The sequence below is a fragment of the Crocuta crocuta genome, unplaced genomic scaffold (genome assembly GCF_008692635.1).
Source record: "Crocuta crocuta isolate KB4526 unplaced genomic scaffold, BGI_CrCroc_1.0 scaffold15, whole genome shotgun sequence".
Taxonomy (NCBI): domain Eukaryota; kingdom Metazoa; phylum Chordata; class Mammalia; order Carnivora; family Hyaenidae; genus Crocuta; species Crocuta crocuta.
The window spans coordinates 2196456-2224023 of record NW_027530508.1 but is presented as its reverse complement, the minus strand read 5'-3'; the positions used below and the strand labels follow the sequence as shown (position 1 = coordinate 2224023).

The 27568-nt window shown below is 44.9% G+C and overlaps 1 protein-coding gene across 1 annotated transcript in view; it reads left to right on the top strand.

The window, feature by feature from the left end:
• Positions 1-27568, top strand: part of EBF4 (EBF family member 4) — a 59484-nt gene that overhangs the window by 26255 nt on the left and 5661 nt on the right. The window contains 5 exon segments of the mRNA XM_077767048.1: positions 24455-24536; positions 25319-25438; positions 25440-25577; positions 25673-25799; positions 27411-27533. Of these exon segments, the coding sequence (XP_077623174.1) occupies positions 24455-24536; positions 25319-25438; positions 25440-25577; positions 25673-25799; positions 27411-27533 (590 nt within the window).

Sequence of the window (27568 nt, the reverse complement as noted above, 5' to 3'; positions counted from 1 at the left end):
AATATCTTCTACATTTACCCGTGTAGTTACCATTCCTTTCTGTAGACCCAGGTTTCCATTTTTCTTATGCCTGAAGGGGATCTTTAATATTTGTTTGTAGAGTACTGGGTAGGGAATTTGGGGTTGACTGTTGTTAAGATGTTCACTTTCTTCTCTCCTGCATGTCTTTCTTTCTTTTTTTAAAGAGAGAGAGAATGTGAGTTGGGGAGAAGGGTGGGGGGGAGAGAGAGAGAGACAGAGAGACAGAGAGACAGAGAGAATCTTAAGCAGGCTCCACACTCAGTGCAGAGCCCAATGGGGGGCTTGATCCCACAACCCTGGGATCATGACCTAAGCTGAAATCAAGAGTCAGGATGCTCAACTGACTGAGCCACCCAGTGCCCTTCTCTTGCATTTCTGATGAGACATCTGATACCATCATTATCTTTGTTCCTCTGTACATACATGTCTTTTATCTCTGGCTGCTTTTAAGATTTTTCTCTTCCTTATTCATTTTTAACAACTTGATTTAGATGTGCCTTGGTGTAGTTCTTCTTCATGTTTCATGTGCTTGGAGTTCATTGATCTTTTTGGATCTAGGAGGTTACCGTTTTCATTACATTTGGAAAGTTTTTTACCCTTACTTCCTCAAGTATTTTTTTGCACCCCACCCCTTTGGGGATCCCAATTACTTAAATACTAAACTGCTTAAGGTTTCCCTGCAGCTCACTGACATTTAATTTGGGGGGATTTTGTTTTGTTTTGTTTTTCATTTTAGATAGTTTCTACTGCTATGCCTCAAGTTCACTAATTCTTTCTTTGGCAATGTTTCACCTGTTGTTAATCCCTTCCAACATATTTTTTATCTCAGACGTTGTAGTTTTCATCTCTACTGTTTGATTTGTATCTTTTTTATATCTTCCATGTCTCTACTTAAATTTTTGAATATACCAAACACTGTTATAATTACTCTTTCAATGTCTTTTCCTGCTCCTTCTAACATCTGTGTCTATTCTATTTTAATTGATTGATTATTCTCATTATGGGTCTTATTTTTTTGCATCTTGGCATGCCTGGTATTCTGTAATTAGATGCCAGACATTATGAATTTTTCCTTGTGGGTGTTGGATATTTTTGTATTCCTATAAATCTTCTTGAGCTTTTGTTCTGGGATGCAGTTAAGTTACTTGGAAACAGTTTGATCCTTTCTGAGCCTTGATTTCATGATTTATTAAATGGTTCCACAGCAGCATTCAATCTAGGACTAATTATCCCCTACTACTAAAGTAAGACCTTCTTGAGCACTGTACCTAATCTCTCATGAATTATGAGGTTTTAAAGTCTTGTTAGTAGCAACGGGTGCCATGCCCATCTCTATTTGAGCACCCAGACTATTCTCTTTATTGCTTTTGGGTGGTTGTTTTATCGGGCTTGCATAATTTCATTATATGCACACACTGTCCAATACTCTACTAAATACTCAAGGAGGTTGCTTGAATAATATATATATGTTATATTATATGTTATATATTATATACTAAATTATAGTTTCTGGTTTCTCTTTCTTTGCACCTAATTCCTCTGTAGGTTTGTCCTATGAAGTCTAGATACCTTGGTCTCTATGGACTCTCTGTGTATCTCCTCAGTTCTGGGGTCTGCTGGGCTCTGCCTCAGTTCCCCCTCCTGTGCTGTGGAAGGTGCTGTAAACTCTCAAGGCAATATGTGGAGACATTTGTCAGGTTCACCTCATTTATTTCCCATCTTTTAGGGATCACTGTCTCTTGTTCTCTGATGTCTATTGCCTTGAAAAATGTTTAGTGCATTTTGTCTGGCTGGTTTTGTTTTCAGGCCACAGGTAAATGTAGTCTGTGCTACTCCATCTTGATTACAAGCAGAAGTGTATTTTTTAATCCCCAAACTTGTGGTGTTTTTCTATTTATTTTTGTTGCTAATTTCTGACCTAATTGTGTCTACCACTTTATATACATGCTCTTTAAATCAAGATTGTTAACTGTGTTGTTCAGATCTGTCTTTACCTTTGTCTGCTTGACCTATTACAAATTGAGAGATAAGGTTATAGTCTTTACATGAACTTTCAGCTTATCTTTATGGATTTCATAATTTTTATATATACATATCAAAATTTATATATATTAATGTAGACATCAAAACTTGATGGAACTCACAAAGATAGGCTGAAAGTTCATGTGAGAGATTAATACATATAGTATGTAATTAATAGTATATGTTATTGACTATTTTATTGATTGTGGACAAGTTTTAAGATCTTATAGCTCTCTTCTGGGTTGAACTTTTTATGGGCATTTAGTGGTCCTTAATTTGTAGTNTTTTTGGTTTTAAAGTCTGTATTATCTGATTTAATTTACAGGCTCTTTCACCTTAGTTTTGGTGATATTTGCATCATATGCCTATTTTCATCCTTTATTTTAAACCATTATGTGTCCTTGCGTTTCAAGTATTTCTCTTTTTTATATTTATGTGTGTATGTATGTATGTATTTATTTATTTATGTTTATCTATTTTTCAGAGACAGAGACAGAATGTGAGCTGGGGAGGGTCAGAAAGAGAGGGAGACACAGAATCTGAAGCAGGCTCCAGGCTCTGAGCTGTCAGCACAGAGCCTGATGTGGGGCTTGAACTCATGAACTGTNTTATTTATTTATGTTTATCTATTTTTCAGAGACAGAGACAGAATGTGAGCTGGGGAGGGTCAGAAAGAGAGGGAGACACAGAATCTGAAGCAGGCTCCAGGCTCTGAGCTGTCAGCACAGAGCCTGATGTGGGGCTTGAACTCATGAACTGTGAGATCATGACCTAAGCCAAAGTCGGACACCCAACTGACTGAGCCGCCCAGGTGCCCCTCTCTTTATTTAAAATAAAGTTTATTTATTTATTATTTTGAGAGAGAGTGTACGTGGGGGGGAGGGAGGGAGAGAATCCCAAGCAGCCTCCATGTTGACAGTGCAGAGCCCAACACTGTGAGTCCCATGAACTGTGAGATCATGACCTGAGCCAAAATCAAAAGTTGTATGTTTAAGCAACTGAGCCACCAAGGCACCCCTCAAGTATTTCTCTTTTAATGGCATATTGCTGGATTTATGTTTTAAATCCAGTCTATTTTTTAACTGGCAGATTTAGTCCATTTGCTTTATTGAGATTATTAATTTATTTCAACTATTTTCTACAATCTTTGTGCTTTTTTTAAAATTTATTTTTAGAGAGAGAGAATGAGGAGGTGGGTAGAAGGAGAGAAAAAATTTTAAGCAGGCCCCATGCTTAGCATGGAGCCCAACAATGGCTTGATTGCATGACCCTGGGATCATGACCTGAGCCAAAATCAAGAGTCAAATGCTTAACTGACTGGCACCACTACCTTTTATTTGTTCCACTTCTTCTGTGTTTCTTTTCCTTTCTTGCTATATAAAAAAATTGAGTATTTTGTTTAATATAGTGTCTGTGTTTCTTTTTTTAATGTTTATTTATTTTGAGAGAGAGGGAGAGCATGCCTACGAGTAGGGGAGGGACAGACAGAGGGGAAGAGAGAATCTTAAGCAGGGTCCACACTGTCAGCGCGGAGCCCTATGTGGGGCTCAAGGTCATGACCTGAGCCGAAACCAAGAGTCAGATGCTTAACCAACCAAGCCACCCAGGGACCCCAGTGTATGTGTTTCCTATTCCATTTTTCCCTTTCTTGGTTTAGTAGTTTTTCACTTAATTTCTATTCTTTTAGTTTATTAGCCTTGAAATTTACTGTGTATTCCTAACAAAGTCATCATTTCTTTCCTGACTAATATTGGAATCTTGGATAGTGGTGTGCTGGAGCTTGCTTATACCAGTTCGCAAGAGTTAATTGTTAGTATCTCTTCCCAACCCCATACTCAATGACGTTACACTGGTAGCTTGAAATCAGCCATAGGTGGAACATAAATAATCATGGAAGTCAACAAACACGGGTAAATCATGGGTTTCCCCGGTCTGGAAATTATTGTTACCCATTTACCAGCTTGCCACTGATTTCAGACCCTCAATTACCCCTGCCCTATTTATAAGCTATGTAGTCCAGGATTTTAATTCTTTTAAATTCCACACATTTTTAGTATTTTTTTACTTTGTATAAAAATTTTTTCTTTAGATTTACCAGGGGTTTTTGTTTGTTTGTTTGTTTTGCTTATCTTTTTTTTTTTTTTCTTGCATCTTACAACTTCCTCCAGGGTCATTTTCTCTTCTTCTGAAGCACATCTTTTAGAAGTTCCTACTTTTAGTAAAGGTCTATGATGGCAAATAGCACACTCACTTTGTTTTACTATCAATGTCTTCATATCATTGTCTTTCTTTTTTTAAATTATTTTTAATTTTTTTATTTATTTCTGAGAAAGAGAGAGAGAGAGAGAGCATGAATAGGGGAGGGTCAGAGAGAGAGGGAGACACAGAATCTGAAACAGTCTCCAGGCTCCAAGCTGTCGGCACAGAACCCGATGCAGGGCTTGAACCCACGAACCATGAGATCATGACCTGAGCCGAAGTCGGACGCTTAACTGACTGAGCCACCCAGGCGCCCCCATGTCATTGTCTTTCTTGAAAGATGGCTTTCCTGGGAACACAATTCTAGACTGATAGTTTTTTTGTTTTTTTTTTTGGCACTTTGAAAATACTTCCATGGTTGTTGTTGAAGAGTGCATAACTATCATTCTTTTGTGAGTAAACTCTCCTTCCTCTCTATCTGTATATAAGGGCTTCTCTTTGTCTTTGGAGTTCTTCAGTTTACTCTAATGTGTCTGGTTGTGGATTTGTCTTTATCCTGCTTAAAATTTGCTGATCTACATGTATCTATGGATTTATATCTTTCCTCACTTCTGGAAGTTGCTCAGCCTTTGCCTAATGTTACATCTCAGTTCTATTCTCTCCTTTCTCCTTATCGCACTTCAAATGACATTCTAACTTAGACCTTTAATTCTGTCCTGCATATATCCTAAACAATTTTGTATTTCTGATCTGTTTTTCTCTTAGTACTGCATTCTGGGTAATTGTTTTTTATTCATCTCCCCATTCACTAATCCATCATAGTCATATCTAAAATATTGCTTAATTTATCCAATGAGCTACTAATTTCAATGATTTTCTTTTCCGTTTCTAAAAGTTTTATTTAATTCTTTTTCAAATATGTGTGGTTACTCGGGTGGTCTCTTGGTGTTTACTTACTTTTTATTATTTAAAAAAATTTTTAATGTTTATTTTTGAGAGAGAGAGAGAGACAGCACAAGTGGGGAAGGACAGAGAGAGAGAGAGAGAGAGAGAGGATGAGACACAGAGAATCCGAAGCAGGCTCCAGACTCCAGGCTGTTGGCACAGAGCCCGATGTGGGTCTCAAACTCACGAACCATGAGATCATGACCTGGGCACTCAACTGACTGAGCCCCCCAGGTGCCCCACTCATTTTTTTTTAATTGACTTTTTATTTCTTTAAAATGTTTGGGATTATTTTGCATTCAGTACTTGATAATTCCAATATCTGAAGTCCTTGAGTCCTGTATCTGTTGTTCATTACTTCTACTGACTCTCGTTCATGATGGCTTGTTTCTTTGGTGTTTTCGTTGTGATTATTGTGGTAGTGATGACTTTAGCTCATATTTATGGTTGAACCACATCAGGGCCGGAACAGGGTATGCTTTTCTTGGAAGGATTTGTGGATTCTACTAGGATTAAGTAGTGCTACCAAACTAGGACCCCTCTGGCTTCCTCAGAGGATTCAGGGTGCTCAGCTGAAGTGGTCCCTATTCTCCACCCCACAAATATGACCCTAGTATTTGTGCTAGCTCATAGTTCACAGCTCCCACCTAGATTTCAACTTTTTGTTTTTGTTTTTGTTTTTAAATCCTTGGTGATTTTCCTTACCTTTTAGATAAAACCTCAGGGTATAGTTGTATTGGGAAGGCACTTTAAAGATGTATAGTTTACCATAATACTGGAAAAGGAAATCCATTTGGAATTTACCCTGGTTAAAGTTAGGAAGTTACAGGCCCACCTATATTTTTTTCTGATAGCTCCTGTTGTCCCAATAGCCATTGGGACATATTGAAAAACCCATCTTTCCCTACCAATTGTAAACATTACCCATGCTATATTTGCGTGCAGATTTAATTGTTTGTATTTCTGGATTTTCCATTCTATTTCATTATTCCATCTATTTGTGTGAAATATGATGCTGTTTTAATTTTTGAAGATGTATAACATTTTTTCAGTAATAGAAAGATCTAGTACTCGTTACTCTTACTTACATTTTATAATTTTCCCAACTATTCTTAATTATTTTTTATATTAATTTTACAGTTAGATTGTCTAGGTTGCCAAAAAATTACTTACTGATGTCATATTTTAAATTGTGGTAAAAAAATATAAAACATGACATTTATCATTTTATTAATTTTTTAATCTTTATCATTATAAAATATACACTTACGTAGTATTAAATATATTCACATTGTTGGGCAACAGATCTCCAGAACTTTTTCTTCTTGCAAAATTGAAACTCTGTACCCATTATTAAACAACTCCCCATTTTCCCCTTTCCCCACTCCTGGTAGCCACCCTTTTACTTTATGCTTCTCTGAATTTGGCTACTTTAAGTAGCTTATATAAGTGGGATCGTAAAGTATTTGTCTTTTTGTATCTGGCTTATTTTACTTAACATATTCTCCTTAAGTTTCATCCATGTTGTAGCACATAAAAGGATTTCCTTCCTTTTTAAGGCTGAATAGTATTCCGTTTTACATACACACCACATTCATTCATCAATGGACATTTGGAGCTTCCATCTTTTGGCTATATTGACTAAGGCTGCTATGAATATGAGTATGAAGATATCTCTTTGAGATGTCTAATTTCATTTCTTTTGGACATATACCCAGAAATGGGATAACTGGATCATATGATGGTCCTTTCTTTAATTTTTTGAAGTGCACCATACTGTTTTCCATAGCGGTTACACCATTTATAATTTTAACGAACAGTGGACAAGGGTTCTAATGTTTCAACTTCCTCACCAACACTTGTTATTTCTTCTTGTTGTTTTTTTATAGTAGCCATCCTAATGGGTGTGAGATGGTATCTCATTGTTTTGATTTGCATTTCTCTAATGGTAAGTGATGTTAAGCATCTTTTCAGATGATAGACAATTCTATATCACCTTTGAAGAAACCTCTATTAAAAATCATTTGTGCATTTTTCTTTTTGGGTTGTTTGGTTTTTGGTGTTGTTGAGTTGAAGGAGTTCTTTATATATTCTGGGTATTAATTCCTTATCAGGTATATGATATTCAAGTATTTTCTCCTATTCTGTAAATTGCCTTTCACTCTACTCTGTTGATTGTGTGTTGTATTTATTGAGATCATGTTTAATTCAGATTAGCATTGGTGGAGATGAAAGCTGTAAGACACTAAGTCTTGAAAGGATCTTGTAAAATATAGCTCATTTATTGTATGAGAGACAATAAGAAGAGTTGTTCAAATCTCCTATTTCTTTGTTGATCTTCTGCCTAGTAGGTCTAACCATTATTGAAAGTAGAGCATAAAAGTCTCCATGTATTATTGTTGAATTATCTATTTCTTCCTCCAGTTCAGTCATTTTTTTGTTTATTGTATTTTGGAGCTCTATTATCAGGTGCGTATATGCTTATAACTGTTATTTCCTTCTGATAGATTGACATTTTAACATAAAATGTCTTTTTTTTATCTCTGCAACAATTTTATCCTAAAGTCTATTTAGTATGATATTAATAAAGTTGCTCCAGCTCTCTTTTGGTTACTTTTCTTGATATATATTTTCCATCCCTATTTATTTTCTATCTTTGGAACATAAACTATGCCTTACATAGACATCATATAGTTAGATTATACTTTTAAATCTATTTTGACTATATCTGCCTTTTAATTTGAGTATCTTTTTTTTTTAATGTTTTATTTATTTCTAGGAGAGAGAGAGAGAGAGAGAGAGACAGTGTGAGCAGGGGAGGGTCAGAGAGAGAGGGAGTTACAGACTCTGAAACAGGCTCCAGGCTCTGAGCCGGCAGTCAGCACAGAGCCCGATGCGGGGCTCGAACCCACGAACCGCGAGATCATGACCTAAGTGAAAGTCGGACGCTTAACCGACTAAGCCACCCAGGCGCCCCAATTTGAGTATCTTTTTAATGTTTATTTATTTTGAGAGAAAAAGAGAGCAGAAAAGGGGCAGAGGGAGAGAGAAAATTCCAAGCAGGCTCTACACTGTCAGCACAGAGCCTGATGTGGGGCTTGATCCCATGAACTGTGAGATCATGACCTGAACTGAAGCCAAGAGTTGGGTCCTTAACTGACTGAGCCACCTTATTTGAGTATTTAATCATTTACATTTAATGTACTTACTGATACAGCAGGATTTATGTCCTACTATTTTGCAGTGTCTTCTCTATGTTTCATATTTCCTCAGTTCCTCTATTACTGCCTTTTTTGTGTTGAATTGATATTTTCTAGTGTACTGTTTTAGCTCCATCTTCCTTGTTACTATATCTATAAGTAATTTTCTTAGTGGTTTTCCTGGGAATTATGGTTAACATCTTTACTTAAAACAATCCAGATGAATCTAGATGAATAACAACTTGACTTCAATAGGTACAAAAACCATGCTCCAATGTAGCTCCACTGCCTCAATTCTCCCTTGCTGTATCTTTGTCAATCATATTATATTTTTATACATTATCAGCCTGTCAACAGTTTTATAATTACTGATTTATGCAGTTTTCTTTCATGGATTTATTTTTTAAGAACAGTTTCAGGCTTACAGCAAAAGTGAATGGAAAGTACAGAGAGTTCTCATATACTCCTTGCCCCCCGACATGTATAATTGTCTTTTAAATTAGGTAGGAAGACAAAATAATTACAAAAATACATTTATAATGTCTTTTACATTTACCTGCATAGTTACTTTTACCAGTACTCTCTCTCTTCTTGGGGATTTGAATTACTGTCTCATGTCTTTTCATTTCAGACTGAAGGACTCCCATTAGTGTTTCTTGTAAGAAAGATCTAACTAACTTCGAGAAATATCACTAATAACTGACGGATTCTCTCAGTTTTTGCTTATCTGAAAATGTCTTAATTCATCTTTCATATTTATTTAATTTAAAAAAATGTATCCTTCATGGGGATGGCTGGGTGTTTCAGTCAATTAAGTGTTAGACTCTTGATTTTGGCTCAGGTCATGATCTCATGGGTCATGGGCTTGACCCCTGCATTGGGCTCCATGCTGACAGTGTAGAGCCTATTTGAGATTCTCTTCTCCTCTCTCTCTCTCTCTCTCAAAATAAACAAATAAATTTTTAAAAATTTATGCTTCATGTTTGAAGGATAGTTTTGTTGGATATAGAATTTTTGGTTGAGAGGAGCCTGGGTGGCTCGGTTGGTTAAGCATCTGACTTCAGCTCAAGTCATCATCTCATGGTTCATGAGTTCAAGCCCCATGCCAGGCTCTGTGCTGACAGCTCGGAGCCTGGAGCCTGCTTCAGATTCTGTGTCTTCCTCTCTCTCTGTGTTCCTCCCCCACTCATGCTGTCTCTCTCTCTCTCAAAAATAAATAAAGAACATTTAAAAATTAAAAAAAAGAATTTTGAGTTGACAGTTATTTTCTTTAAGCACTTTCAATATGTCATCCCACTGTCTGCTGACCTCCATAGTTTCTGCTGGGAAGTCAGCTCATTTATTTTCTTGAAACTTCCTTATAGGTAATGAGTTGCTTCCTTGTTGCTTCCCAGATTCTTTCTTTGTCTTCAGCTTTTGACAAATTTGAGTATAATGTGTCTACACATGAATCTTTTAGAGTTCATTACGTTTCTTGGATGTGCAGAATAAGGTTTTTCACCAAATTTGGGAAGTTTTGGGCCATTATTTCTTCAAACATTCTTTATGCCCCTTTCTCTTTCTTCTCTCATGTTGAGACTTCCATCAATATATTAGTATGGGGGTGCCCAGGTGTCTCAGTTGGTTGAGCATCCGACTCTTGATCTCAGCTCAGGTCTTGATCTCAGGGTTCTGAGTTCAAGCCTCATGTTGTGTTCTGCAGTGGATGTGAAGCCTACTTAAAAAAAAAAAAAAAAAGAATGTTAGTATGCTTGTTGGTTTCTCATAATATTAGAAATTAGAAATCATAATATTAATTAGGCTCTGCTCATTCTTTTTTGTTCTTTTTCCTTTCTGCTCCAGAATTGGATAACCTTAACTGACCTATCATCAAATGCACTGCTTTTTTTTCTTCCATCAACTCAGATATTTGAGGGTATAAATTTTTCATTTCAGTTGTTCTTCCCAATTCCTGAACTTTTTTTTAAGCTTATTTATTTATTTTGAGAGAGAGACTCAGAGAGCACGAGTAGGGAGGGGAAGGGAGAGAGGGAGAGAGAGAGAATCCCAAGCAGACTCCACATTGTCAGCAGTGAGCCTGATGCAGGGCTCAAATCATGAACCAATATCATGACCTGAGCAGAAATCAAGAGTCTGATGCTTAACCGACTGAGCCACCTGGGTGCTCCTCAACTCCTGAATTTAAATGTAGTTCTTTTTTAAATTTTTTTATCTCTTTGTTGATGTTCTCTATTTGGTGAGGTAGTCTCAAACTTTTCTTCAATTCTTTAAACATGGTTTCCTTTAATTCTTCAAACATATTTATAATGGTTTATTTGAAATCTTTGTCTAGTAAGTCTAATATGTGAGCTTCGTCAGGGACAATTCCTATAGACTCCTTTATTTCTCATGCATGGACCATACTTTCTTGTTAATATTATTTGTTGAAAACTGGATGTTTTAATAATATAAAGTGGTAGCTGGAAACCAGCTCCCCCTTCCCAGTGCTTGTTGCTGTTAGTGATTGTTTACTTAGTGAATTTTGAAGACTATGTCTATAAAGTTTTGTCATGTGTGGTCACTAAAGTTTTTGTTCATTTAGCTTAGTGGTCAGCTTGTGGATGGACAGGCATTTCCTAAATGCCTTAAACCAGTATGTCTTCAGTCATTCTCCAGGTCATCTGCTGTGTGTGTGTTGGGACATGCCTTCAATGTTCCAGCAACTCTGACTTAACCTTTACTTCCTGCTTGTGCAGATTTCAGGATCAACCAGAGATGAGAGACTAGGGCCTTCTAAAATCTTTCCTGGACATATGCTCTTCCCTGCACATATACATGGCCTCCTAGATCTCCAGGAATATATGAAAGCTTCTCTCAGAGCCCCCTATGGACATCTCATTCCCACTTTTTCCTTTACAGTTTTTGGCCAGACAATTGTTTGCCCCAACTAGTGTCATTGCCTCCAGGAATAGAAATGTTAAACAACTGCCAATTGTTGTTTTCAACAAACACCCTGACTGTAGGGATTTTCCCACTGAACAAGCTCTGGGTCAAGTCAAATGACAACAATTCCTGTGAATAATGTTATCAAAAAGTTGCCAGACAGATCAAATAGTGACAGTTGTATGGGAATGCAGATTGTTGTGAAGCTCCAAACCCAGTCTTTTCCTACCAGTGGCTATGAGGCTGCTAGTTTTCCCAGCTACCAGGATTGCAATGCTGCTGGTTTTCAAATCTGCAAAGTGGGAAAGATGGGGATGGGAATAGGGGAAATTAAAATACTACAAAGATCTCTGTTGTTACTAAGACCCAGCCATTTCTCTTGAATAAATACTCCTTGGATTGTGCAAAACTTTTGTTAACTCCCAAAGTTCTGAAAAAATAGTCTAATGGTTTTCACCTGTGTTCCTCTCGCTTTATCAAGGAACAGATTTTTGCAGTTCCTTTATCTGCAGTTCTTGAAGTTTTATCTCTACAATCGAGTTATTATTATTATTATTTAGAGAGAGAGTGCAAGCGGGGAAGAAGGGAAGAGACGGGGAGAGAGAGAGAATCCCAAGCAGGCTCCATGCTCAGCGGGGAGCCTGATGTAGGGTTCAATCCCATGACCCTAAGATCAAAACCTGAACCAAAATCAAGAGTCGGATGTTCAACCAACTGAGCCACCCAGGCACCCCTACAATTGATATTTTTAATCTCAGTACAGATTTTATACTGCTCCCTATTGAAAGTGATTTGGGGGCTTTGGTCCAACATTCATCCTGTAATTCTGACTCTTGAATTCTGTCATGAATCAGCACTGCGAGGCAGGCACTGTAATGGATGCTTAGGGAAAGGGGAACGTTTAAACAGTGATTCCTGCCCTCTGAGAGCTTAAGAGCAGTTTAGGAGGCAAGATGTAATTGTTTAAGCCTTTATATGATGATAAAAGAAAATAGAGATCAATGTGAAGCTTTAGGACAAACATTATCAATAGACCTTTCCGCAAGGATAGAAATGTTCTGCACTGACCAATATGGTAGCCAATAGCCACAAGAACCTACTGGGCACTTGAAATGTAGCTACTGTGCCTGCGGAATTAAATTTTTAATTTTATTTACTTTTGTTTATTCAAACTTAAATAACCACATGAGGCTACCTTATTGGACATCACAGCTCTTAAAGTAAATGTTTCCTTGGTTGGCCTGGTGTGGGAGTGAGTGGGGAAGATTCCCTCCCGTGGGAAGCCTACAACTCTCCTCCTCTGGCTCCCAGAGGAGGACTGGAGCTATGGGCTATGAACACATTCTGGCATGTAGTTGTGCCTGGTGCCCAGGGCACATTGTAGCAATACTGTTGAAACAAGGTGTGTCTGGGTCACCCGGCAGAAGTAAGCTCTAATCTACCCTGTTGCGGGCAAACTTAGACCTCAACTTCTAGGTCAGGCACAACCCGACAAATGCAATTGATAAGAAGGTGTTGTGGGAGCTGCAAAAGAATCAGCTTTTCCCTCCTTAACCCAGTGGTCAATGCAGCATTCACTGTTTTTCTCCATAGCCACAAAACAAGCTCACAGTAGTGTCCATCTCCTTCTACCCTTTCCAGTAAGGGTCTCTTTGCTCCCACACTGATGCTGCAAACACAGGCTTCTGTCTGGGTCCCATCCTGGGAATTCTCCTTAGGATCCTAGAACCTCACTGCTGAGTCAATGCTGAGGTAGGACTGAGGGTTCCCTTTTGCCTGCAGAATGAACTGGACTTCCTTCCCCCATGCCACCCCTTTCAGAGCTGGGAGCATCGTAAGGAAAGAGAAGCAGAAGGGGTTCCTATGAGATTTCCCCAGGGAGTCCGGGGAGTCATGTCAGCTGGGATGCCAATCACAAGAACCAGGATCCCCAACCCCCCCCCAACTCAGAACAAAAACTTAAGAGAAAACCTCTGGGCAGCTGAAGCTGAGCCCAGGTTCACAGTGGCCCCCATGCTGAGGCAGGAGTAGAGCTGTGGACAATGGCCCCCGAGGATATTAGAGGAGAGAAGCCACACATGAGGAGGTCTGGGGGACCATACCAGGTGGAGTGGGAGATGGCTAGCAAAGAAACTTTGAATGATAAATTCTCTCCAGAAAGTGAAGGGCTATTCAGAGTTGAGAGACAGGAGCCAACGTGGAATGCCTGGCCAGATGATGTGGAGCAAGGCCCCACCTCCCTCAGTTTCCTCTTTTGTAACAGGGAGCTGACTCTTAACCCACCCAAAAGGGACGTTGTGAGTTAAGTAAGATGTGCTTATGCGGTGCCTGCCACAATATCCCCATTTCCTACCCCACCCCACCCTCATCCAGATTACCCATCTCAGAGAACTAGCCTACGCAGCACCAAGAAAGTCCATTCAAGCTAAGAAAAAGCTTCCTGACTCCGGCCACGGTCAGAGATGAGCAGGAGAGGAGGGTGAGCCAGGGGTCCTGGGATGCCTGGGGCTGGGAATGGAATTGTCTCTGTAAACGAAGAGCACAACACTCAGCCTCCTGTCTTCTCTTCCCTGGGGTCGCTCGGCACATTAAGGAAAGCGCCAGGCCTTCGTGACCCCCAACCTCTACTTCTCACGTGATTCATAAATAGGAGGTGCCAAAGTTTCTGGGAGCCTGGCACACCCACCCAAAGCCAGAAGAACATACAACTTATTTCCTTCATGTCCCCGAATGACTTAGAGGCACATCTCCCTCCTCCTCTGTGGATTTCATCTGCCTGTTCATCCGCCCGGACATCCCTCCTACCTTTTCCCCATCCCTGCTTCTCTTCTGTTCTTCCCTCGGAGTCTACCATCCTGCATTCACGGAGGACTTCAAGGCTAAGGGGACATGCAGAAGATGTGTGTGTATGTCTGTGTCCACTGGGGGCACAAATGGGCTTCAGAAGCTCAGGTGACCCCCTGTAACTACGCTCCAGCCTACCCCTGCTGCTCCATGCGGGGCAGCCCCTCCATCCCTCCCCTCAGGGAAATGGAGTCACCACCACTCTTCATGGGCAGCTGGGGGGCCCCTTCGCTGTCTCTCCACCACCTCCCCCGCTCTGCTCAGGCCCCATGCCCAGCCCTGAGGTTTGGAGAGCCTAGTAAGTGCCCTATCAACATGTTAATCAAATTACTTAGGAGCTAAAATTGACGCTGTTCATTAATTATACAAGATTATGCTAATTGTGCATGCAAATGCATGCTGGGGAACAGAAGGTGTTCAGGCGCATGGTGGGCCATTAGCATAGAGGATGGGGTGCGGGTGCATTGGCATGCTAATGTATGCGCCCCTGCTATTTATAGTCCCCCAGCCCATCTGCGCTGCAGCCACCTCTGCCCCGAGTAAGGATCACGGTGGGGAGGCCAGGTCCAGGCCTGGCAGGTGGCTGTGACCCTGGGGACACTTGGCTTTGGCTGCTGCCCCAGGCTGAGATCAGGAAGTACTGCGGGCCACCCCAACCCGTGCCTGGATTATCACACCCACCTCCTCCCTTACCATTCCTTTTCTAGCCGAGGCCCTTCAGCGCCCACTTCCCTGGAGGCAAAATCCTTCCAAATACAGCCAGTAAGTCACCCTCTGCTGACTCCCCATCACCCACAGGGTCCAGTCCCGTGGGGTCTGGTGCCACACCCCCCAGCTCCCAGACCCGCAGCTCTCCTCCTCCATCCTGTACCTCCGGGAAAGTGTGTGCTACATGCCCCCTGTCCCTTGGCAGGGCTGTTTATTCCCTTTGTACAAAGAGCCCCTGCCTCTGACTCCTACCTCATCCTTCCTCTCTGGTCTTTCAAGACCCCAAATGCCCAAGGTCAATGCGACTTCTAGGACCCCTTCCAGAGTGAACGCTGCAGTTACACTGGACATGTTATCCTGCGTGTCCACCACTAGCTTATTGATTATACTTTAGGTTTCTCTCTTTCCTGCTGGATTGTAATTTCCTTAAGGCTTTATTTACCCCTAGACTGCACTGCCTGACACATGTAAGGTGTTTAATGCATCTTTTTAAATGGGTGTATTGAGTGAATGAGGGAATGAATGGTCCAGCCTTCTGTATCTTCCTCTGTCCTTAAGGGCAGGGAGCAGCAGACAATGAAAAGGGTGGAGAGCACAGACCCTGCCCCTGGAAGATATCTGTTTCTTCTGAGGCTCATGAGCTCAAAGGCAAACCCTTTGGAGTCAAAATTAGCAGAGGATTCCTCCCCGCCACAATTCTCCATCCCAGGCTGTAAAGCCAGCTTTGAACTTGGAAATACATATCTAGTTTTATTCTCCGCTTTGCTCCCAATCGGCTTCTTTTCCCAAGGTATTCACAGGACGCCTGTTTTGAACACTCTGTCCCAGCTCATGTATCCATTCACATCACTTCCTCTTTCATGATCTGTACGGTCCAATATAGTTGGTAGCCATGAGCCACCAACAGTGGTGGCTATCATATGTGACTATCTCAGGTTAAATTAAAAATGAGGGGCGCCGGGGTGGCTCAGTCAGTTAAGCTTCTGACTTCAGCTCAGGTCATGATCTCGTGGTTTGTGAGTTCGAGGTCCGTGTTGAGCTCTGTGCTGACAGCTCAGAGCCTGGAGCCTGCTTCAGATTCTGTGTCTTCCTCTCTCTCTGCCCCTCCCCTCCTCACGCTCTGTCTCTTTCTCTCTCTCAAAAATAAATGAACATTAAGGGGAAAAAATGAAACAATGAGGCACCCGGCTGGCTCAGTCAGTGGAGCATGGGACTCTTGATCTCAGGGTTGTGAGTTTGAGTCCCACACTGAGTTGTAAAGATTACTTTAAAATAAAAATAATACTTTACTATTATTATTGCTAAAGTAATAATTACTTTCCATAATCATATTACTTTAAAATAAATAAATAATAAACGGAAATGAAGCAAAATTGAAAGCAGTTTCTCGGTCACACTAGCCACATGTCAAGCACTCAATGGCCACATGTGGCTAGTGGATATCATTTTGGGGAAAGCTCTCTCGGGCAGAACTTGTAATCTGGGCATTCGTTCCCGGCTCCTGACAGTCCTGTATTTGCAAGCGTCTTGGGGCTCAGTCTTGCTCTTTCAATTGCTATCAGCTTTCTCTCGGGAAGTGGGAATGTAGTTTCTGCTCTCAGTGAGTCTCTCGTGGGATGTAGGGAGGGGAGAGGTGGTGCAAAGCCGGGCGAACTGGTTTCATAGGATGGGATTCCTAGAAGCAGAACTGGAGATGGGGATGGTTGTGAAATGGGTGTATTGGAGGAGGGCTCTAGGAAGAGAAGGAGGGAAAGAGCATCCACAGGAGAGGCTGAGCAAGCAGACAGTCCCAGCTGGAGTCTGGCAGCAGCCTGAGCCTTCAGGGGGTTCCGGAACAGGAAAAGCACAAGGAGTTGGTCCTCCCCGGGCCATCAGTCTGTCTTTGGCTGTGGGCTGCCGGTGGGGAACATATGCTTCTGGCTGACGATATTCGAGGGTAGGGAGGACAGCCATGAGCCCTTTAATAGCCAACACTCACAGCGGTCGGGGGTAGGGGAATCCAGCAGGCAGCAGCCCACCCCATGGTAGCTGGACACTGCCTTCCACCAAGCGGTTCCATCCTGCTCTGCTTTCCACCTGCTGAGAGCCCAGAGTTCAACAGTGGACTCCCATCAGTCACCTCCACATTTTCCTTTATCAGTTGCATCTCTTCTTTTTAAAAAAAATTTTTTAATGTTTTTATTTATTTCTGAGAGAGAGAGACAGCGTGAGCAGAGGAGGGTCAGAGAGAGGAGGAGACACAGAATCTGAAGCAGGCTCCAGGCTCTGAACTGTCAGCACAGAGCCCGACACAGGGTTTGAACCCACGAACCGTGAGATCATGACCTGAGCCAAAGTCGGACGCTCAACTGACTAAGCCACCCAGGTGCCTCTAGTTGCATCTCTTCTGAGTAAAGCAAGGAGTAAAGTGCCAGGGAGCCTTCCTTCTGCAATAGTGTCATCCATGAGAAGTTATACATAAGTCAGATGTTCACACTGGAGCCACATTCAACCCTTCATTTGCTTCCTTGGTATGGAATATTCCATTGACAAGGAGGGTTCATTTTCAGGTCATCGCGAGTCATGTTTACAGGGAGGAATAAGGAGCACTTATAGAAACGGTTAGGAAGGCTAAACTACGTTCAGGATGGGGCGCCTGGGTGGCTTAGTCGGTTAAGCGTCCGACTTTCGCTTGGGTCATGATCTCGCGGTTCGTNTTAAAAAAAGAAAACATTTTAAACTACGTTCAGGATGTGGTAAGGTAGGTGTTCAAGTGAACTACTCTTAGCTTTCATTTAAATCATAGACACCCAAGTCATGACGCATAGCTACCACTCTTTAATCACCTTGTTAGCTGGATGGCCACTGTCCACAGCTTTTCTTCGGGTCTTTTATTAAACTTTAAAAAAATATTAATTTTTTTAGAGAGAAAGAGCACATGCGAGATGGGGGGTGAGGCAGAGAGAGAGAGAGAGAGAGAAGGAGAACCTTAAGCAGGCTTCACTCTCAGTGTGGAGACCAATGAGAGGGTCGATCCCATGACCCTGGGATCATGACCTGAGTCGAAATCAAGAGTCAGATGCTCAACTGACTGAGCCTCCCAGGAGCCCCTTATTCAACTTTTCATAAGAGAGAATGTTGAACATCGAGGCAGAATAGAATAATGAACCACGAGTATGCTTCACGGAGTTTCAACAGTGATCAGCTCTTGGCCCATCTTGTACAACTGGTCTTTAATCCTGAAAATCTTGTCAGACTAAGAGCAACGGTCACAACAGCCAAAGGCCCCAAACTAGGAGCAAGGGGCCCCCAGTCTCCTTTGCAACCGTAATGAATGTGTAACCTTGAGGAAATCCCCACTGAATGACTCGTGTCCCTGTAACAGCCTGCCTCTCAGGGCTGCTTTTGAAGGAGGTTAATCGCCAGCCTCATAGCCCAGGGCAGGATTGGACTCTGAGAGCCCCGGTTAGAGGGAATTTTCCATGACTCTTGTCCATATCAGTGGTTCATAGAGCCCCGAGCTCACATCTGGCCTTTGGCATTCACTGTGACTTTATAGTTTATTCTTGCTTATCCTCAGTTTTCTCATCCCTAAAGCGGGAATGATGGCGGATCTACCCCACCTCAGGGTTATGAGAGGATTAAACAGGGTCGTGATAAGCTCAACAGACTTCCAGACTCTTGCTGAGTGCTTGATAGATTATAACTGGGTCACTTTGCACACTTTTATTTTTTGGCGTAGTTTTGTATTTTGTGTGTAACTCATGCTTGTGTTGTATTTTTCTTACCGTAATTCTAACAGCAGGTCCTGGGACTTCACCTTTCTCTTGCTTCTCTTCCTGTGAGGCCCAGATATGACGTGCCATCTTCGAGCCTTGTGCCACAGTGGAGATGGCTCTGGGCACAGGACCTGCCCTGACCCAGGGAGCATCCTAAAATGCTCACCCTCCTTGGGGACTCACGTCAGCCAGGGCTATGGGCATGGCCTGGTCTTGCTTCCCCCCAGCCTTTGGCCCAGTCCACGCAGGGAAAGGGCCCCCCCCACCCAGGCTCACTTCCCAACCCATGGTTGGGGAGCTGCTCAGAAAATGCCCCTCCTCCAGACTTACCTACGCCTGGGTGGTGGGTACCTCCCTGGTGACAAGCAACCTCTCCACAAAGTACATATCCTGTCCTGTCTCAGGTCCCTGTAGTAGATCCCGGGCCCCAGAATTTGGTCTTCATTTACACAGACCTTGCCACTTCCTTTCCAGGGAAGAAGGAAGGGAGAAGAAATGGGGTATGTAAAAAATACTGGAATACAATTGCCAAGTTAGCTACAAAGCTAGTAAGTTAGCTGCAAAGCTAGTTAATATCCATAGGACAATACAATTATAAACTTCAGAGCTAATTTCTTTAACTAACAGAAATTATTTACTTCTCTCAATAAAAATTCTTTGCATCTTATCAGTTTCCTGCAAATTATCACCACCTTTACAGAGTCTAGGCCCCAATCAATAGCAAATACGAGTCAAAGTGACCTTCCCCTAGAAAATCAGATAACTTTGTTAACATAATTCTCTAGAGCAGCATAAATATAATGGAAGCCACATATGTAACTTTAAGTTTTCTCATAGCCTCATTTAAATAAACAAAAAAAAAACTGATAACATTAATTGACAATATAATCCAATATGTCTAAAATATTACTTCAATGTGTAGTAAATACAAAAATATTACTAATCAGCTATTTTACATTCTGGGTTTTTTTCTTTTTAAAAAAATTTTTTTAATGTTTATTTATTTTTGAAGGAGAAATAGAGAGAGACAGAGGTTGAGCTGGGGAGGGGCAGAGAGAGAAGGAGATACAGAATCTGAAACAGGCTCCAGGCTCCGAGCTGTCGGCACAGAGCCCGACATGGGGCTTGAATTTACAAGCCACGAGATCATGACCTGAGCTGAAGTCGGACACTTAACCAACTGAGCCACCCAGGTGCCCCTAAAAATTTTTTAAGTGTTTATTTATTTTTGAGAAAGAGGAAGAGTATGAACAGGAGAGGGGCAGAGAGAGAGGGAGACACAGAATCCAAAGCAGGCTCCAGGCTCTGAGCTGTCAGCACAGAGCCTCATACAGGGCTCAAATTCACGAACCGCAAGATCATGACCGGGGCCAAAGTCAGCCACTCAGCCAAATGGACCATTCGGGCGCCCCATTCTGGATTTTTTTTCTAAATTAGTCATTAAAATTCAATGTGTATTTTTTTTCATGTTTTATTTATTTCTGAGAGAGAGAGAGAGAGACAGTGTGAGCAGGGGAGGGTCAGAGAGAGAGGGACACACAGAATCTGAAACAGGCTCCAGGCTCTGAGCTGTCAGCACAGAGCCCAACGCCGGGCTCGAACCTATGAGTTGTGAGATCATGACCTAAGCTGAAGTCGGCCGCTTAACCGACTGAGCCACCCAGGCGCCCCTCAATGTATATTTTAAAAACATCTCAAGGGGCGCCTCGATGGCTCAGTCGGTTAAGCAGCCAACTTCGGCTCAAGTCATGATCTTGCACAGTTCATGAGTTTGAGCCCCACGTCAGGCTCTGTGCTGACAGCTCAGAGCCTGGAGCCTGCTTCAGCTTCTGTGTCTCCTTCTCTCTCTGCTCCTCCCCTGCTCACTCTCTGTTTCTCAAAAATAAACATTAAAAAAAAAATCTCAATTCAAACCCCATTTCAAGTGCTCAGTGCCACATGGGGCAAGTGGTCGTTCTGTTGGTTAGTACAGCACTAGAGCAGTGCCTCTCAAATTTTAGGAGGCCTCAGAATCACCTGGAAGGCTTATGAAAATACAGGTGGCTGGGCCCCACCTGAAGAGATTCAGTGGGTCAAAGGTGGGGCCTGAAATTCTGTGTTTCTAGCAAGTTCCCTGAGGCTGTGGCTGCTGGTCCAGGAGGCACACTTTGAAAACCATTGTCCCAGGATGACTTTGAAAGGACCCATAGTCATCATTTTGCCTTATTTTCAACTTATGAGTAATTTTTTAAAAAAATGTTTTAATGTTTGTTTATTTTTGAGAGAGAGAGACAGACAGAGAGGCAGAGTGTGAGCGTGGAAGGGGCAGAGAGAGAGGGAGACACGGAATCCAAAGCAGGCTCCAGGCTCTGAGCTGTCAGCAAAGAGCCCGACGTGGGGCTCGAACCCACAAACTGTTAGATCATGACCTGAGCTGAAGTGAGACGTTTAACCGACTAAGCCACACAGGTGCCCCAAGTTATGGGTAATTTTTCTTAACACCCCTGAGGCTGGTGCGGGGTTAGGGGGTACAGTGTGGTAGTAGCAGGCTCCCTGGAGGTGTTTGCATTGGCTCGGCCCTGGCTGGCTGGGAGCAGCCTCAGGGACTACCATTGGCAGCAGGTGAGGTTCAGCAGCTCTACCGTTGCTGGCATGGACTGTGTGCGGCTCTGAGCTAGAAGTCCAGGGAGGGAGGGGAAAGGAGACTGACCCTCAGCACCCCCAGCGAGGGCCCAGGTCTTGTGTGGCTGCTTCCCCCTCAACACCACTCTGCAGGTAATGCCAACTAGGCTTAGAGATAGAGAAGCTCTGGGGCTCTGAGGGAGGGGCAGTCCCTGAACCTAGAATGGCCAGAAAAGACTGGCCAGACAGGGAGTGGGGACTGGCATAGACCCAAAGGTCTATGACTTATTTCTGGAAGTGAGTTATACCGGGAAGAGAAAGGTTGGGAAGACATGCTGAGCAAGGACTGGGGAAGGGCTGAGGGGGCTCCTTGAGGAGACAGAGGGGACGGAACCTTGCAGGAAGCGGCAATGAGGCCTTGGGAGGTCAGAAATCAAGGATGTCCCAGAGGCTGTCCCTGGAAGGTGCGTCAGCAGCCATCATCTGCTACTCTCCTGGTTCTCCCGGTGGATGGAGATGGATGTTAGAGATGCAGGATCCACCCCAGAGCCCACATCTCTGGCCCTATCTCAAGAACCCTTCCTCTGGGGGCGCTTGGGGGGCGCAGTGAAAGCGTCTGATTCTTGCTCTTGGCTCAGGTCATGATCTCACAGTTTGTGAGTTCACACCCCGCGTCGGGCTCTGCGCTGATGGTGCAGAGCCTGCTTGGGATTCTGTCTCCTTCTCTCTGCCCCTCCACCACTTGTCTCTCTCTCCCTCCACCCCGAAGTATATAAACTTAAAAATAAAATAAAATAACCCCTCCTCTGGATTCTATAGGTTTGGGAGTGGGGTTGGGTGCAGCAGGTATATAAGGGAAGTGCATGTCACCTCTGGGACACTCCCACACCTGCACCGTCAGTGATATCCAAGGGCTAGCACTCACCCCTTCACCCCTTCAGGACAGGGACTGTTCCTTTCCTGGTGTTTCCCCTCCTTCTAGCACCTTGTACAGGTCTGAGCACGTGGATATGGAATTTGGAAGAAGTGATCTGCACCATGTGTGAGGAGGGCGTCTATGCTTTATGTCATGGAAATGTGGGGTGTGCATAGGGTGATTACTATGAGCAAGGGGGGTCTGCACGATGGGGTGTGTTACAGGGACATAGGGAACCATTACCATGACAGATAGTGTGAGATCAATGGAGTGTCTGTACTGTGCAGAAATGCTGTTTGGGAGCATTGGGGGTGACCTAATGGGGTACATGGGGTATCTACACTGGGGTGACTACTGCTTGGGGGCGTGTGTGCACGCAGCGTATCCTGTAGGGGTGAATGTGGGGTGTCTACATGGCGGGTGTGCATTGTTCGGGGTCATAGGAGGTATCTGCATCTCAGAATGCCCCGCAGGCGCGTACGGAAAGTCTACACTACGTGAGACTATTTGGGGAGGTATTCACTGTGGATGGAAATGTGTGCTGATGTAATGACCCAATGAAAGGGAAATGAAGGAGTTCCCAGAAGGGTATTCACTGGGTGGGGGAATGTGACAGGTGGTAAGGTGTCAGCAGTGTGGACAGAGGAAGGGCCTGGGGATAGGTACAACTCCAGATAAATGGTGCCAACTCCCAATGAGTGGCTGGCTCTTGGGACACCTATGTTTCAAGGGCAATGCCCACCCCCACCAGCACTTGGGGACTTCCTGTTTGAGGACTAGCTCTTAGAACCTATAATAAATCTTCCTCTGAATGTGAAGTTCATGCTTCGGAGTTGGAGGCAACTCTAAGGATTTAAGTGGATATTCAGATTTAGGGTTCAAAACCAGGGGTTTGGGTGGTACAATGAGGCAGTGCACTGGCAGAACCCACGGAATGGCCCAGGAGGCGGGCTACATGCCAGGAACCCAACCCCCGCAGACGTTAGCCCTGCAAGCTGTGGTTTGTAAAGGGCATCTCCCCAGATGCTCACAGGATCCTGCACAGGCTAGGGCAGACATTGAAGTCACTCCGAGTCCAGTAACAGCACCAATCCAGGGCATTATCCTTGATTACCTCACTGGTGGGTGGAAAAGCCGAGGCCCCACCATCCTAGCCAACTGCCTGGAAGGACCAGAGGACGAACTTCTCATGTGTTTGTCTAAAAATCAGTGTCATCAATGCACACACTGTGCTTTTTTTCCCAACTGCCGTATATGAAAAAGAAGGTATTCATTGTATATCTGTACGGCGTTTCTGACAGGCACACTGCGGTGTGTGATGGATATAGGCTCTGTCTGATGAGGTTTTTGCTCAGTGTATAACAGATGTAGAACATGTGCAAGGGAGATCTGTTTGGGGGTGTGTGTGCTGTGGCAGGGAGTCTGCTATGTGTGAGCGAGATCTGTGTGCAAGAGGGATTTGTTGGGGGGGCGCATCTGCTGTGAAGGAGGAAGGGTGATCTGCTTCCTATATGTGATGACTGTACAGCGTTTGCAATGACTGTATTTTGGGTAATCATACAACTCAAAGTGGTATATTAATATATACTCTCATATTCTTTCTGTGCACATACTGTTCAGGATGGACATACACTGTATATGATGGGTATAGGAGTAGTGGATCATATATGTATGATGGCTATAGGCTGTATGTGGAATATTATACGTGTTCTGTGAAGGATACCCTGAGTATAGTGGGTATACACTCTGTGCGAAGGCCATATTTTGTAACAGTATATAAAGCATATACAGCATATATAATGGATGTATTATCATGAGTATACATTGTGTGTGTGATAGTGTACTCGGGAGGAGGGATGTGCTGTGTGATGTGTATGCCCCGTTACGTGTGATGCACGTACGGTATGACAAATATACATGGTGTGGGATAAGTTTACAGCTAAGTGTGAGCACATACTACATGTGGCATATACGTTGTGGAGCGGGTATAATTCATGAGTAACGGGTATATATCATATATAATGGACATATTTGGATGGGTGTGATGAGTATGTACTTTGTGAGATAAATAAGCACTGTGTCATCCTACACTGGGGGCGGGGGGGTGGATAGTCTGTGTTGTGAATTAATTGCTGGGAAAGGTCTACTTGGTACGTATCAAGCCCTCTGTACGTATGCAGCTTGTGGTGGGAATATGGGCTGCGTGAGCAGGCAGAGGGGAGTCACCCTCCCTCCCACAGAAGGGAACAGTCGGATCTTCCTCCATTTCCAGACCCCCTACCTCAGCCCTTGAGCCCACCTACCACACACTGTTTCAGGTTCTTCCTCAAGTTCTTCCTCAAGTGCAACCAGAACTGCCTGAAGAATGCAGGGAATCCCCGAGACATGCGTCGCTTCCAGGTGGGTCTGGGAGAGGGGTCCCCTTGCATCAGGTCACCCCTTCCCAGTGGGGTGGGTGGGGAAGGCTGTGGTCCCACCACCCTGGGAAAAGCCCCAAGGCAGATCTCTGCCCAGCCCTGTGCTGGGGGTGGGGCAGCTCCATCTCAACTTATGCTGGCTGCCAAGGGAGGCTTCATTAGAGTCCCACTTAAGGAGATGCTAATTGTGACATTTTTACATGATTAACGACCCAGCTAATTTGCATAGCGTGAAGCAGAGAGCAGCTGCCCTTAGTACATCCCCAACCTGCACACCCTTCTCAGTGAAGGGTGGGAGAGAAGGAGGCAGCCCCAATTTCCTCCCAGGGGTAGGGGCTCCTGCTGATGGCTTCTCAGGTTGATGCTGCTCCCTTCCCCCCCCCCCCCCCATCAAAACTCTCATTCCCACTAGCCTAAGACACATTCCTGCCTTGGAGCTCCAGAGATCCAGCCTGGGGTGCGGATGTGCGTGAGAACAGTAGGACTCTGCCTAAGAAGCCAGAGTTTCTTTCAGCGCTCTGGATTTTTCTAGTTCCTGGGGTTCACCTCCCTGGGCAGCCAGAGATAGTGTGTCTGGGTGCATCGCTTGACCTAGCTGCCTCCCCCTTCCACCGGTTCAGCCCCTGGGGGAAGCTCTTTCCCATGGCCCATGACTCTAAGTTCCGGCATCCAGCCACCCTCACCAAGTTGCTGGTCCCCCACAACAGCCCCCCCCCAGGAAGTCCCCCGGAGCCTCAACCAGGCTGGCCTCGGCTCTCCTCACAGGTGGTGGTGTCCACGACGGTGAGCGTAGATGGACATGTGCTGGCCGTGTCTGACAACATGTTTGTGCACAACAACTCCAAGCACGNGGTGCAGGCCCCTGCCCTGGCTCCTCACCTGCCTCCCAGCTGCCACCCCCTGTATCAAGGCCATCAGCCCCGGGGAGGGCTGGACCACAGGAGGCGCCACCGTCATTGTCATCGGCGACAACTTCTTCGATGGATTGCAGGTCGTGTTCGGGAACGTGCTCGTGTGGAGCGAGGTGGGCCACCCCCGCCAGTCTCCCTCCTGGCCTCTCGGCTGGGCCCGCCCCTCGCCCTGGGCTGGAACCCGCTGGCCTCCCCTCTCCCCTCGCAGCTCATCACGCCCCACGCCATACGGGTTCAGACGCCCCCGCGGCACATTCCCGGGGTGGTGGAGGTGACCCTGTCCTACAAGTCCAAGCAATTTTGCAAGGGAGCCCCCGGCCGGTTTGTCTACACAGGTAAGGAGACAGGCGAGGGGGGCGGTGCGGGAGGGGGCAGAGAGGCCTAGGGTTGCTGGAAGGAGCTCCACGCTGTGCACCAGAGCCCGGTCTGGTTAGCCAACACCTACGCTGTGGCCACGCCCCCTAAGCCGTTGCTCCGCCTCTTCCCCACCTAAACTGACCCGCTCTTGAGCTCTTGAGCTGTACTGTCTTTTGCCGAGCTCGGTTTCCCTGTTTGGCCTAGGTCCCCTCAGTCGCCTCCCAGGCTCGGAGTCTCAGCCCTGCCGGACCATTCTCCCTGCCTAGGGCCTCGTCGCCAGAGCACCCCCACCCCCGCCACACACACACACACACACACACACACACAAACACACACATTCCCCAAGGTCTAGAATATCTCCAGCGGCAAGTTTATTTCAAAGGTGCCCAAAATAGGCTCGATGCTCCCGAATCTTCCCTGGGGTCTCTTGGTTCCCCAAGCCACCTCAGTCTTCACTCCACGTGGGCATAAGCAGGTGCGCATGCCCGCTTCCCGTCCCCTCCCACCCCAGCACACCCCTTGCAGGAAGCAAGGGCGAGAAGTTAACACAAGACAGGAGTGTAGAATCCCGCGTCCTGGCTCTATTTGATTACCCGCCAGGACCCTCTCCGCCTTCATTCTCCTGCCCTCTCCCAGCCACGCACTTCTCTCCATCCTCCTCCCCGCAAATAATCACCTAACCCTTCCCAGCACCGGATATGGATACTCGGTAGCGCGCTACTTACATCAGGGAGTTACAGTCTTAAAGGGGTAGGGGTGACCCTAGCAGTGAACAAAGTATGAGGTGAGTGGAGTTACACGCGGAGGAGTGGGGGAGGGGACCTCTAGGAGGGAGTGTGAGCTTGATTGGACCAGGCTGAGCCTGGAGGGGTGAAGAGGGAGGCAGAGAGGGGGGAGGAAAGGCAAATGCTAAGACCTGGGAATGAGCGCTTTACATCCTGGAGGGAACTAAAGGAAATTCACCAAATCTGGAGTTGGAGGTGAAGAAAGTGGGTAGGGCCTTGAGGCTGGTGAGTTGGTCCTGGCCAGGCCAGGAGGAGGAGAGGAGGAAGTCCTGAGGAGCCTAGTTTGGAGGCTGCTGCCTCCTCTGCAGAGCCCTGGATGTGGGCCAGTCCCTTCCCCAGGGCACACGCACACTTTAATGGTCAGATGCTGCCGAGAATCCACCTGAGCTGTGATAAATGGAGATTGTTGGTTTTTTGTTTTGGGGTTTGTTTGGTAATTAATATGTTACTCCTGATAATGGAGACAGAAAACTCTCCCTCTAGTCCTGCCCCTGTAGAAGCTATTACGAACATGCCTTTTTTCGAATCACAGATGGATGGTAGAGTGCTTGTGTGTTAATGCCAAGCACTGGCACGGGGCCCGGCTCAGTAAATATTTGTTGAATGAATGAGCAAAGGAAGGAACTGAGGAAACTCCGCGAACCGAACCTCGCCGACCCGTGTGCCCGGAGTATTACGAGGGGTTTAAGCCGGGCTCGTGGAGGGGAGGGGGTCTGCACCGAGGGTCCCGGGCTAGTTGCTGGTGGGCTTGGTCCTGCGGCGGGCGCTGGGAGGGGGTCCTCCAAACGCCGCCCCTCTCCCCAGCCCTGAATGAGCCCACCATTGACTACGGATTCCAGAGGCTACAGAAAGCCATCCCCAGACACCCCGGAGATCCTGAGAGGCTGCCCAAGGTACCCAGCGGGGCGCAGCAGACCCGGGACCGGAGTGTCCTGCGGCCCCAGGGGCGGGAGTGGGTGGGC